Source organism: Danio rerio, chromosome 17 (assembly GCF_049306965.1).
Source record: "Danio rerio strain Tuebingen ecotype United States chromosome 17, GRCz12tu, whole genome shotgun sequence".
Lineage (NCBI taxonomy): Eukaryota > Metazoa > Chordata > Actinopteri > Cypriniformes > Danionidae > Danio > Danio rerio.
The window spans coordinates 16529239-16541566 of NC_133192.1; the positions used below are offsets into that span (position 1 = coordinate 16529239).

General features: G+C 34.4%; 1 protein-coding gene across 31 annotated transcripts in view; it reads right to left on the reverse strand.

Annotated features, from left to right (window-relative positions):
- The window catches only part of ros1 (c-ros oncogene 1, receptor tyrosine kinase), a 59025-nt gene that overhangs the window by 25577 nt on the left and 21120 nt on the right, over positions 1 to 12328 (reverse strand). For 12 of the 31 annotated variants that reach the window (XR_012393273.1, XR_012393277.1, XR_012393266.1 and 9 more), the window contains exons 1-7: positions 6153 to 6284; positions 6030 to 6075; positions 5764 to 5912; positions 2561 to 2696; positions 2266 to 2470; positions 2045 to 2121; positions 403 to 528 (exon numbers count right to left, since the gene is read on the reverse strand). Coding sequence is in view for 12 of the 31 variants with exons in the window: in XM_073928270.1 (XP_073784371.1) it covers positions 403 to 528; positions 2045 to 2121; positions 2266 to 2470; positions 2561 to 2696; positions 5764 to 5912; positions 6030 to 6075; positions 6153 to 6155 (742 nt within the window). In the remaining 19 variants the exon portion in view is untranslated. Of the gene's footprint in view, positions 1 to 402; positions 529 to 2044; positions 2122 to 2265; positions 2471 to 2560; positions 2697 to 5763; positions 5913 to 6029; positions 6076 to 6152; positions 6285 to 6851; positions 6894 to 12328 lie in introns of those variants that run through there. The other 19 variants (XR_012393267.1, XR_012393272.1, XR_012393280.1 and 16 more) reach the window with 3 other exon arrangements.

The following is a 12328-nucleotide window of genomic DNA, read 5'->3' on the forward strand; positions in this document are numbered from 1 at the left end:
CCAATATACGTATTAAAGTCTACAGAAAGTTTTAATTTTGTTAAAATCTTTATCAGTATCAGCCAAAAAAACATCCTGTCAGTGCAACTCTAGGCAACAGTAAACTCTTCATGATAAAAGGTGGCCTTTTTTCTAATTTAAATTTAAATCAACTTTAGTGACAAAGCATCGAGCTAAAAAGATAAATAACGTGTTGTATAACTTGGTGTCGAGATAATTAGAGAATAAATTTGACTTTACTGCTGCTTTTTCTCAGGAGACAAATTTGCTCTCCATTTAAGAGATTCTGCCTCTCCGTGTAAGAGAAACACCTGAGGTATTGAAGTGCTCTCATTCGTGATTTGTCTTTCCTACGAGCACTCTTGTGTGGTGGAGATGTTATTGATTAGAGGAAGAATGGACCTGTGATGTTGCCCTCGATTCGACTGTCTGAGAGACACTGTGCTGTTGTGAAGAAATCGGCATCCTCTTCTCTCATCCTTAAAGAGCTCCATCTGGATGCAAAGACCCAGCGGCCTCCGTCCTGCCCTGGAAGCCAGCACAAATGAAGTGATGATATGATTGTTGTTTATTGTAAGTCAATGCAATCACTGTGCATTGAGAAGCGTTAACGCACAATGGTAAAGTACAGCAGTTGCATGAAGCTTAGATTGATTTCGTCAGGTATAGGACAGGTTTATGGATCAACATCCTCAGATTTTAAGCTAGTTTCAATGGCAACAAATATGTTTTTGTCATTTATAATTAAAAAAAATTAAGGTTGGTATAATTTTTTTATTGTACAGTTAAACTAGTATTGCTTTGGTTTATTCCTGTGATTGAAAACTGTTGTTTCAGTGTTTCAGTGCCTTCAGAAATCATTCCATCATGTTGGTATGATGATCAAGAAATACTTTTATAACTATCATCAGTGTAGAAAATGAACATATATTTTTTTGCAAATAGTTTTTTTATGATTCTATAATGAATAGAAATGTCAAAAATCTTATTTGAAACAAAAAATAAAAAAATCTGATGCAGTCTATTCAAATAGAAAAGATTAGATATACAGTTTGTGGTAATAATGAAAAATGTACAGTATTTGGCAACCCTTGCTGTCACGTTTAATAAAATAAATAAATAATAAAAGATTTGACAAAATGGCAGAGGAAAAAAGAAAAAAAATTCTATAACTGTCCTATTTTTCTTGCCCCTGGTTTCGTTACAAATGAAGAGCACCGAGAAAATATGTATGTTTAAATTCATGTTTTTCAAATTGTATTTATATTTATAATTGTATTTTATTTATTTATATCTTTTGCATATTTGTATTTATAAATTTTTTCGTATTGCTAGTACAGCCCAATATGTGTTAGTTTTATTTATAGTGCTAGTTTATTCATCTTATTAATATTATATATATCTTTTATTTGTGTTTTGTATTTGATGCAAGAAATGATGTGTCCTGTTTGATTCATATAGGAAGAAAATGAACTCATTTTACACTGATGAACATCATTTACATTTGATGAACAATTGATGTCTCACAGATTCTTTATATTTGATTCTGTAACTCTCTGACTAATATGCATCAAAAAAGGTAAACTAACATAATAAATCACTGTACAGTACCTTTATCTTTTTTTCAATTTAATGAGAAAAAGTATTTAATAAAGCATTTTAATGTCCCCCAAACTTTGAATATAATGTTTAGTCTATATTTACAAAGCTATAAAGCATTCATTCTTCTTCGGCTTAGTCCCTTTATTCATCAGGGGTCACCACAGTGGATTAAACCACCAACTATTCCAGAATATGTTTTACACAGCGGATGCCCTTGCAGTTGCAACCCAGTACTTGGTTGTGTCTAGAAGAGCATTTGATAATTAAAACATATGCCGGAATAGTTGGTGGTTCATTCTGCTGTGGCTGTACACCATATTTGCAATAAAATGTACCTTTTTATCCTACATTTTATCATTATATTATATTTTCATTTTAAGTGATAATAATAAATAACAAACATATTACGTCAGACCATAATATTAAATGTCACTTAACTAACCAACTTGTGCTGGTGTTGTTATGCTAGCTTCAGCAACTGAACCCTGGCCCTCTTCATTTACAGCAGCTATGGAGATCCTGTATAAGACACATAATGAAATCACTATTTTAGAACTTTATTATGTTCTTTTTACATACACAATCAGTAACATTAAACTGCCACAGTATAGTTCTATGGGTTTCAAGTAAAAGTGCAGAAACCAGTAAATGGGTCTGCATTACCTGTATGTAGTGTTATGGAATGTTGGGTAGAATGTGTTGGAGAAAACATTTCCTCCGGTTGCTGCACTGATCTTGTGTTTATTGGATGTGAGGTTGAGGTTAAATCCCAAGATTGGTCCTCGTGGTTTCTCAGGTGGAGTCCAGCGAACCTCCACACTTTCTCCAGAGATGCTCTCAACATTCTCGATGGATGGACTAGAAGGCACTTTCAAGAGAAACACATTAATCGGCTTTAAAATACTGATACTGTAAATAATGTAAAAAGACTGTTGCTTATCTACTGTTGATTTCTTACATCCAAAAGGTTTGGTTTGGTACCAAGGGCTTGCTGGAGAACAAGCTTGTGTTTCTGCTATCACAGCCCAGACCCTGAACGTATAGTAGGTGTAAGGTTCCAACTGTTCAACTGTGTATGAAGATTCAGTGACATTCTATGGAAGAAAGGACATCTTTATACAAACTGTAAAGAAATGTACAAGTGTTTGCCTACACTGTAATGTAGGTGATGTTTTACAGTAGAATCTTTTTAGTAAAATTGTAATACAGGGTTTCTGTGGGTCTCACCAAGTAAATTGTAAGAGTTCTCAAATACCTTTTTAAGACCATTAATAATGAAATTCCCGACTTTTACAGGGCTAAACCGTAAGGGTTTTTACTGGCCCCATAAAAAAATTTAGAAATCAATTAAACAATACTTAAAAATTTTGTCGAAACAAGCAAACCATGTATACTTTTCTTTAATAAGCTTTAACAACTTTAATAAACTAAATGTACAACAGTTTTTCCAGGTCAGTGTCCTCACCACATAGGATCTACAAACACATGGAGAGCTTACAAATGTTAATGTGAGGACCCGTATTGAGTTTTAAATAGAGTTTTGTTAAAAGTTTTATTGAGTTGTGTTGCTGGTGACTATATTGTATATACAGTAGGTGTTGGCCTGGTTGGGGAGCTTTACATGGACATTGGAAAATTAATACCCATTTGAAATGATTTAAGACCTACAATTCGATATTTCAGTGAATTTAAGCCTTTTTAAGGCCTTAAATTTTATTTTTGAAATTTAAAACATTTTAGGAATTTTTAAAACCCTTAAAAATGTCGCCAGTAAATGTAGCATTTCAGTTTTTATCACTGTATTTTTAAAAATCAATGCAAACTTAGTAAGATCTACAAATTGCACAGTACAATTTTACTTCCTCTTCATAGTAATATATTTATCCATTATATGATTTAAAGCATAGCAAAACTCTAATAACCACACTAGATTTCCATAGAGTCCACACAGAAACACCATAGCAATTCATAATAACATACTATTAACCACTCAGAATACCCTAGCAACTGCATAGCATCAACCATAACACCAACCATGTTGCAACTCCCCAGAAAACACTAGTATTGACCCGGGCAACCATCATGGACACTCTAACAACCCACCAGAACACCCTAGAAACTGCATAACAACAATTAATAACACCTTATAATTATTGTTTTTCATTTAACAGGGACAATGGTACAGAGGTATCTGGGATACAAGTCAGAGGCCATGGTGCTCCAACGGAAAAAGGTGGTTTGCCATCTCCAGGTTAGAGGAAAGTCCTTACCCCAGGTGGAGGAGTTCAAGTATCTTGGGGTTTTGTTCACGAGTGAGGGAAGGATTGAGCATGAGATTGAAAGGCGGATTGGTGCCGCGGCAGCAGTAATGTGGTCAATGTAGCAGTCTGTTGTGGTAAAGAATGAGCTGATCCGAAAGGCAAAGCTCTTGATTTACTGGTCAATTTACAGTCCTACTCTCACCTATGGTCATGAGCTTCAAGTCATGCCCGAAAGGACAAGATCTCGGATATAAGCGGCTAAAATGAGTTTCCTTTACAGGGTGGCAAATTGTACCCTTATAGATAGGGTGAGGAGCTCTGTCATCCGAGAGAAGCTCAGAGTAGAGCTGCTGCTCCTCCACATCGAGAGAAGTCAACTGAGGTGGTTTGGGCATCTGTTTCGGATGCCTCCTGAAGGTGTTCCATGCATGTCTCACCGAGAGGAGGCCTTGAGGAAGACCCAGGACAAGCTGGAGGGACCATGTCTCTAGGATGGCCTGGGATCCCCCTGGAGGAGCTGGAGGAAGTGTCTGGGGAGAGGAAATTCTGGGGCTCTCTCCTATAAGACAGCTGCCCCTGCTACACGGCTCGAGAAAAGCGGATGAAAACGAAATGAGATGAGATGAGAATGCTCATTAATTAACAGTAAAACTGTAAAAAAGTCACAACGACTAATTTTCATCCGTTGCCATCTGCCAGATTTAAAAAATTGTATGTAAACTCATTATTATACATACAGGAACAGTAGAGTTACATACACCAAAAAGACAAAACATATAATAAGAATTTCATAAAAATCTAGAGAAAAGAATTACACAATTACAAACTTGATTTGCTTTTAGCCATTTCTTTAACTTGCATTTAAACGTTAAATAGATGGTAATAACCCTTAACTCAACAGAAAGTGTATTCCAGAAATGACTGGCTCTAACTGAGAAGACTGACCGAGAAAAAGTTGTACGCCTAAACTGCACAGCACACTTTAGTAATAGATCATGTTGCTCTGCCACTATTATTCTTCTGTGTCACAAACTCACATAATGGAGGTGGATCACATCCATTTAAAATGTAAAATGCATCTATAATCATTGCATCCCTAATAGAAGCGTTTTTAATGTTCTTTTAATTGTAAAAAAATCTGGACACACTAAGAACCACCTAGCAATACTTTAACAACTGCCAAGGGCATCCTGTATAGAATCTAGGGATGCAACGATTAATCGATTTCACTACTAAAAACGCTTTAATTTGTCACAGTTAATAAGGCTTCTCAACACTGTGTTTCTGCATGGAACAAAACAGCTGCAACTAAACAAAGTTACGCCAATTGAGCACTAGTTTGAAGTTGAGCTTGTAATACCTACGCACACTGGATTACCTATGGCTGAGGCTATTAACTAAGAGTCGTTCACATACTGCGTCTTTTGGGCGCACAAGTTCATTATTTCTAATGGATGCATATTGAGATCGATGCGCAGCAGGCTATATAATCACGTAGATCTATAATACAAGCATTTTTAAAAGTGTTTTATAATCTTAACTAAAACCTTGAATTTTATTTTTTTTTAAATAAACCTATTTAATATTTTACGGCTGCTGCAAACTTTCAGACAAGCTTATTTCAGCACAACACTAAAGTTTGTCATGGTTTTAAAATCATTGTTAATTAGTACTTTAAATAGTCAATTTGCAAGAAATATCATGTCAAAATAGCTTTTATTTTATTCATGTGAAAATAAAAAAAAATTCCTTTTTTAAATTTTTTTTTACAAATAAAATAACCTAGACGTTCAACCAAATGTTTTGACTATTGACTATTTCACTACAATTTAACATTTAGGATGTACAATAGGCATAAAAGACAGAGTTAAACTAACAAAATGGCAAATATAAACACTACCTCAGCTTGTGCCCAAATCCCGGACAAACTGGGACTGGTCCACTGGGGAACAAACACCACATCAGACTGATTCAGGGACTCCCAGGTCAAACTGATGCTATGAGATCCAATCCAGGATGCATACGGCGCTGCGAGCTCACAAGCAACATCTACAGACAGCAAGAAGAATGTAAATGTTTGTAAAGCAATCCGTAAACAGACACCAAAGAGAAAGACGTGAATAAATCGTAAATTTGATTACAAATCCTGGCAGGAGTCCTACTCACTTTGGCAAATGGCATTCGAGCACTGTTTGAAGCCACTTCTGGGGGTCTAGAATTACAATAATACAGGCATTAGTGCAAGTAAAGAAATCAATACTGCTTATTAACTAATCTGAAGAGTCTTACCATGGGGTGAACTGAAGCATCAATAGCACATTTATCACATGATGAAGCTCTGAGAAAAATGAGTTGAAGTAGCAGAGCTAAAAGAAACTGCAAAGCCGTAATTTCCTTCCTATCCCAACTAATCTTTTCCATTTCACATGCACCGATGTCTGATATCAAAACACACCCAGCGTGAATAGATCTTTCTAATCTATGGTGTAATCATTCACATGATATTTGTTAGAATTAGACTGAAATATTGATCCGAAACACATTTTAACCATGGCTGGGCACCTGGTCGGTGTGGCACAGGTGTGTCTTACCAGAAAACAGACGGAAACGGGCGTTTCGTAAGAATACTGTCAAAGTATGTGTTATATATCACTGGTGGATAACCACACAGACTGAACTATGACCGCCTGGTTGTAAAGCAAGGTCTTATCTTCACAGGTTTTGCAGGTGGATTTAAGGAAGTGTTTGTTTAATGATTCAAAGTGTAATTGCTATCAGTTTCAATGGCAAAAAGTGTGAACTTAATCTATAACAAAATACATTCAGTGCATTGTTAGTAAAGAAACAGCCTCTGTAACTTGGAACTGTTAAGTTAACCTAACTTAATTTTGTATAATTATGCACGTAGTTAATTTATTTACATAGTTAGCTCACACCATATGTGAAAAAAAAATCCTCAAAACAGACTATATGCCATAGGTCTCATACTTGATTCCTGGAGGGCCGCAGCTTTGCAGTTTTGTTCCAACCCTAATCAAACACAGCAGATGCAAATAATCAATGTGTTCAGTACTATGGACTATTAAAGGTTCACAAAACCCTTGAGTACTTTTTTTTTTTTTTGAGATTTTAACAGATCTGTGTGTGTTGAGCATCAGTTAGGACAATGTTAGCACCTGTTAGCTTTAATTGTGGGGAAAACTGGATAAATTTGAGCTTTTGTCAGCTAAATTCAGGCTCCGGGTTTAAAATGATTTTTGGGGCGGGATCAAAATCGGCGACGTAGCACAGAACTGCGAGTGCAAACATGACGCATCGGTTTCTCATTATTAATCTATATTATTCTATGACGTTATGCACAGGAAGCGTGAAGCGTTCTCAGAGGTATTTCAGACAGGCAGTGATCAAATCAGTGCAAACAATTGTATTGGGGCAAATCCAATGGAGTATATGCATAGCTAGTGTTTTTCAGCCAATGCTAAACATCCAGTGAAACCTAAATGTGACTTTTTTAAATCATAAGGTTTCTTTTACAGTGTACTTTTACTTTCCCTTGAGTACATTTTTAGTGCACTATTGGTACTTTAACTCCACTACTTTCCTTCAACCTGCAGTCACTACTTTATTATTTATAGTCTATGGGGATTTGAAAAATCAGCCCTGCAAGTCTAATCAAATCGCACATTTACACTATTTACAACTTGCTTCAATACACTTGCCAATAGTTTTGAAGAAAACCTGGTAAAAGCTTGATTAGTTGGATTCGATTTGTCTAATTGTGGATGGAGCTCTTCAGGATCGAGTTTGGGCACCCCTGTTTACATGCAAAGACCCAGAAACTTTTTAGATTGCATTTCACTAATGAGAAGATGGCAGATGTCGACTGTATGATGATTGAAATGGCCTTAAACAACTACTAAATGCACTACAGAATGTTAGTAATACACACACACCCTCACATGTAAACACATCAACCTTTCCCAGCGTAATACTCACTACTCTTGAGTACATTTTTAAAATGTCTACTTTTTACTCATAGTTTGAGTAATATTTATAACAGACGTTTTAACTCTATTTTTGGGAAAGTAATGGTACTTTTACTTGAGTATGATCTTTCAATACTCTTTTCACCACTGATTATATAATTTCCTGACTCTTCCCAACTGTGTATGGTAGTAACTACTCAAGTTTTCTGAATCACCATACATCATAAAAGTAATCCATATGAGTCCAGTTGGCTAATGAATGCCTTCTGAATATATTCATTTACCCATTGCAGTTGTATAGATTTTTTTTGACGGATGGATGCAGTTTTGCAGCTTCAAAATCTTAAACACTATTCGCTGCATGCCTAAATATTACACTGCCATGATATTTTTCAACATTTTATCCAGCTGTGTTTCTCTTAAAGGCATATGCACCTAGGATGAATTGAGAGTGAGTAAATTTAGGGATAAAAAGACATAAAAATATTTTAATTTAGCAAGTTGCAGTTAATCTCGAAATTAATCTCGAAAATATTAACGACACAGCAAGTAACAAGACATAGGTAGAAATTTTTTTTAAAGTTGTACTTTTTAAATGTTCATTTTTGGGTGAACTATCCCTTTAAAACAATTGATTTTCTATTATATTGTCACTTGAAATGTATTAATTAAAAATACTGTAATATTTATATAATGTTGTATTGTAAAATAGACTTTTATAAATTTGTTTTATTTAAAACTATTTCACTTAAAAACATTTAATGTAGACTGGCTACTCAAGCAAACAAGACACATCTTATACATGTTTTACCAGTTTTACCCTCTGGATGGCAATGCTTCACCTTTGTTTTATTTCCTATAGCCAGTGAGGGATATATTATCATGTGCCTTTTTATAATAATTCTAAAAATGAATAATATGATGTATTTATCTCTTTATCTTTACTTTAATTTGTCAAATAAACCTGTACAAGTGGTCCACTAAAGCTAACCTTTGTAGATAAGTTTATCAGCGCATCTCTTGTGATACCCGGTTGTGTTTACACCGCACATTTAAATGCTTTTTCCTGTGTCCGAGCAGACAAAACATATGTTCCTTATTATTATCTATGATGAAGGTAAAAAAAAAAAAAAAACAGTCTCTGTGCTTTATTAAGTTAGATTAATATGAGGTAACTGTTTTATCATTATTTAAAGGGATAGTTCACACCAAAATGATCCACGCATGATAATCATATATAATGATGATGATTACATATAAGAGTTGGAAAATAAGGATTAATCAACAAAATTTAACAAAACTTAATAAATTAACCTTTTCCGTTCAAGTATATGACAACAGTATTTTGTTTCTTTGAAAAATAGACTTTAAAGTGAAAGTTTTAAAACATTTTCATACAATCCTATGCAATTATATTCAGTTATTCTATGGTTTGTTGAAATCCTTGATTGTGATCGGCTGAAGGGTGTGCATTAAATTAGCTGAAGCTCACAGGTAATCCAGTCAGTTTTGATCACAGTTTGAAATTATAACACTTCCCTAAAAATTAGAGGTAACTGCTATGAATGAGAGTTGCCGGAGCCTTCTTTCTCTGTAGTGTGAGCGCAAGTGTTCAAACAGTCGCTAAACTCTGTCATCGCCTATTGAGCTCATTCATAAGTGCAGACATGGACAGATTTAAAGGTAGGGTGAAATTAAAATAAAGTTTTTCAGATATTATAATCAGTCTGTTAATTTAATGATATCTAGTGTTCTCCAAAATTTGTGTTTAGAAAATCTAAAACCGATATCAACATACAAAGTTTTAATTGGATTAATGCTTTTTTTCATGTCACCTCATACTTCAGTTTCTCGTCAAAACTCTGACTAATCAAATGCTCTTTAGTATCTGTCATGTCCCACCCCCTTCAAGATGTCTTTCATTTGCTTTTCATTTTGATCTCAACCACTGTCACTGGCAGAGCTGTGTTAAAAACAAATGCTGCTGGCAATTAAAACGAAAGCATTATAGAAGAATGTTCTCTCACCAGTCCCGATATGTTTAAATATTTTCTCTTGCAAAAAAAAATAAAAATAAAAAAAACTTATTTGACTGCAAATGAGATTTCTGAAATATGATATGGGTTCATTCTTTTCAAACAGAACTTACAGCGCCTGTGAATGAATGTTTTATTTCATATAGTGTATAGTCTTTAATGTGTTTTTAATCATTTTATTCTATTGACAACAACATTGAAATAAAGAAAAGACTCGAATACCTCGCATGTTGAATGATTGATCAATTCCTTTGCTTAATCATTATTTTATTGTTTTATTATTAGACAACTAATTTAATTACATTTGATGTTCTAAAATATTTATTTTAATATAATATGATAATTATTTAAACTAATTTTATAAAAATAAAATCCTACTTTAAAACTTTAAACAAGAATAAAGTGTGTAGTTGCATTGGAAAACAAATATCTACCTATCATTTCATTAGTCAATAAGTATCCTATTTATAAAGCATGTTAAATTGATCTGGTGTTGATCTGATTTATTTGGTAAATTATGAAAATTGTACATTTTAAAATACATCTTAGTCTCTGATTTATCATAGATCGCCACACACACACATACACTACGGCCAATTTAATTTATTCAATTCACTTATAGCGCATGTCTTTGGACTGTGGGGGAAACCAGAGCACCTGGAGGAAACCCACATGAATATGGGGAGAAAGTGCAAACTCTACGCAAAAATGCCAACTGGCCCAGCTAGGACTCGAACCAGCAACCTTCCTGCTGTGAGGTGACAGTGCTAACCACTGAGCCATTATATCGCAAACTTTCAAAGTATTAGATTAAAAGATCAGAAAAAGCAGCTGTTACCAGCCTACAGTGTGCCTGTGTCATTTACTGCTTATTCTATGGGGACCGATCTAACCAAACTAATTTTAACTTGTCTATAACTTTGCAAATGACCATAGAATAGGTTGGATAATCAAGGAATTGCTGTGCGTTAAAGGATTTTAAAAGCACTTTGTAGAGGCAAACCACCCTCCGCTGTGCATTGGGTGATTTTTTTGTCTCCACTTCGTGCATTTCAAATAATTTAACGCACAGCAAACTGTTGATTATGCCTTACTTATTGTTCATATAAATGCGCCTTATCGTACTAATTATATATAAATATATACTGTTTTTTATACTGCTGCTTGTTCAAACTACTTATTTAAAATAGGCTGAAACAATACAATGCTTGAGTCGTTTGTGGGACAACTTAATTGATTTATGTTCAATCTACTAGTAAAAACTAATAAGTTAAGTTAATTGTTTCATATTGTCCAAATACAAATCATTTGTGTGGCACCCAGCACATAATCGATAAAGCGATTAATGCGATAAAGACAATACTCTGATTAAGAGTCATGTAAACAGTGATTTTTGATGACCTTAATCCGACTAAAGTCATAATCAGACTAAACAGAAATCAGATCAAGACATGGAGTATGCCAATTTTAGCATTATTGAAGTACTGTGCAGACATGTAAACACCACAATCAAACTACTGTCGTGTGGGATTTTTGCCCCGTTTTGTGGCAGGATACACACATGCCTGTTTGACACTATTCTCTGCACATACCAAGTCAGTGAAGGACCAAAGACACCTGCGTAGCGAAATGCGAGTTTTTTTTCCCTATTTGGAGAGCGGTATCAAATTCCATTAAAACAACATTTACCCAGAATGTTCATACTCCCATCCAAAATCTCGTTTGTCACAGGGGCATGCTTAAAATGTTCCCGAATGTAAGTTAAAGTGCCAAACTGCGGTTAAAGCTGACAAATTAAAAATGAAACACCCGAAATTACATGAAACTCCAGAGAAAATGTGGATAGCGCGGTGACACAATGACGTTAATCGAATTATGTGCTATAACATAAACAGGATCATAAAAGTCACATTCAAAAAGCAGCTCATGTAAACACCTTAATCATATTATTGTTTTATTTTAATTAAGGCAAACAATTTGATTAGGGATGTCCATGTAAATGTATTCAGTACGTTTACATGTACATCATTAATCGAATTATTTGATACTGCATGTGGCGAAAATCCTACACGAATGTAATAGTTTGATTGCAGTGTTTGCATGTCTGTAGTGCACTTCAATAATGCGACTAAAATCGGCAGAAAATACTCCACGTCTTAATCTGATTTATGTTTAGTTGATGAACTTAATCAGATTAAATTAATCAAAAATAGCTGTTTACATGGTAGACTCTCAATCAGAGTATTGTCTTAATCGTATTAAAATTGGATTATTGGTTATTATGTAAATGTAATCCACAAAATAAAACTTCACAAATCACTGGAACACAAGGGTAATTCCATGATAGCATTATATTTATTTTTGAGTGAACTTTCCCTTTAAGAATTTTCCAAGTTCTGTGTTACAGTAACTGTCCCACAACGCTGCATGTTTACACTTGAGA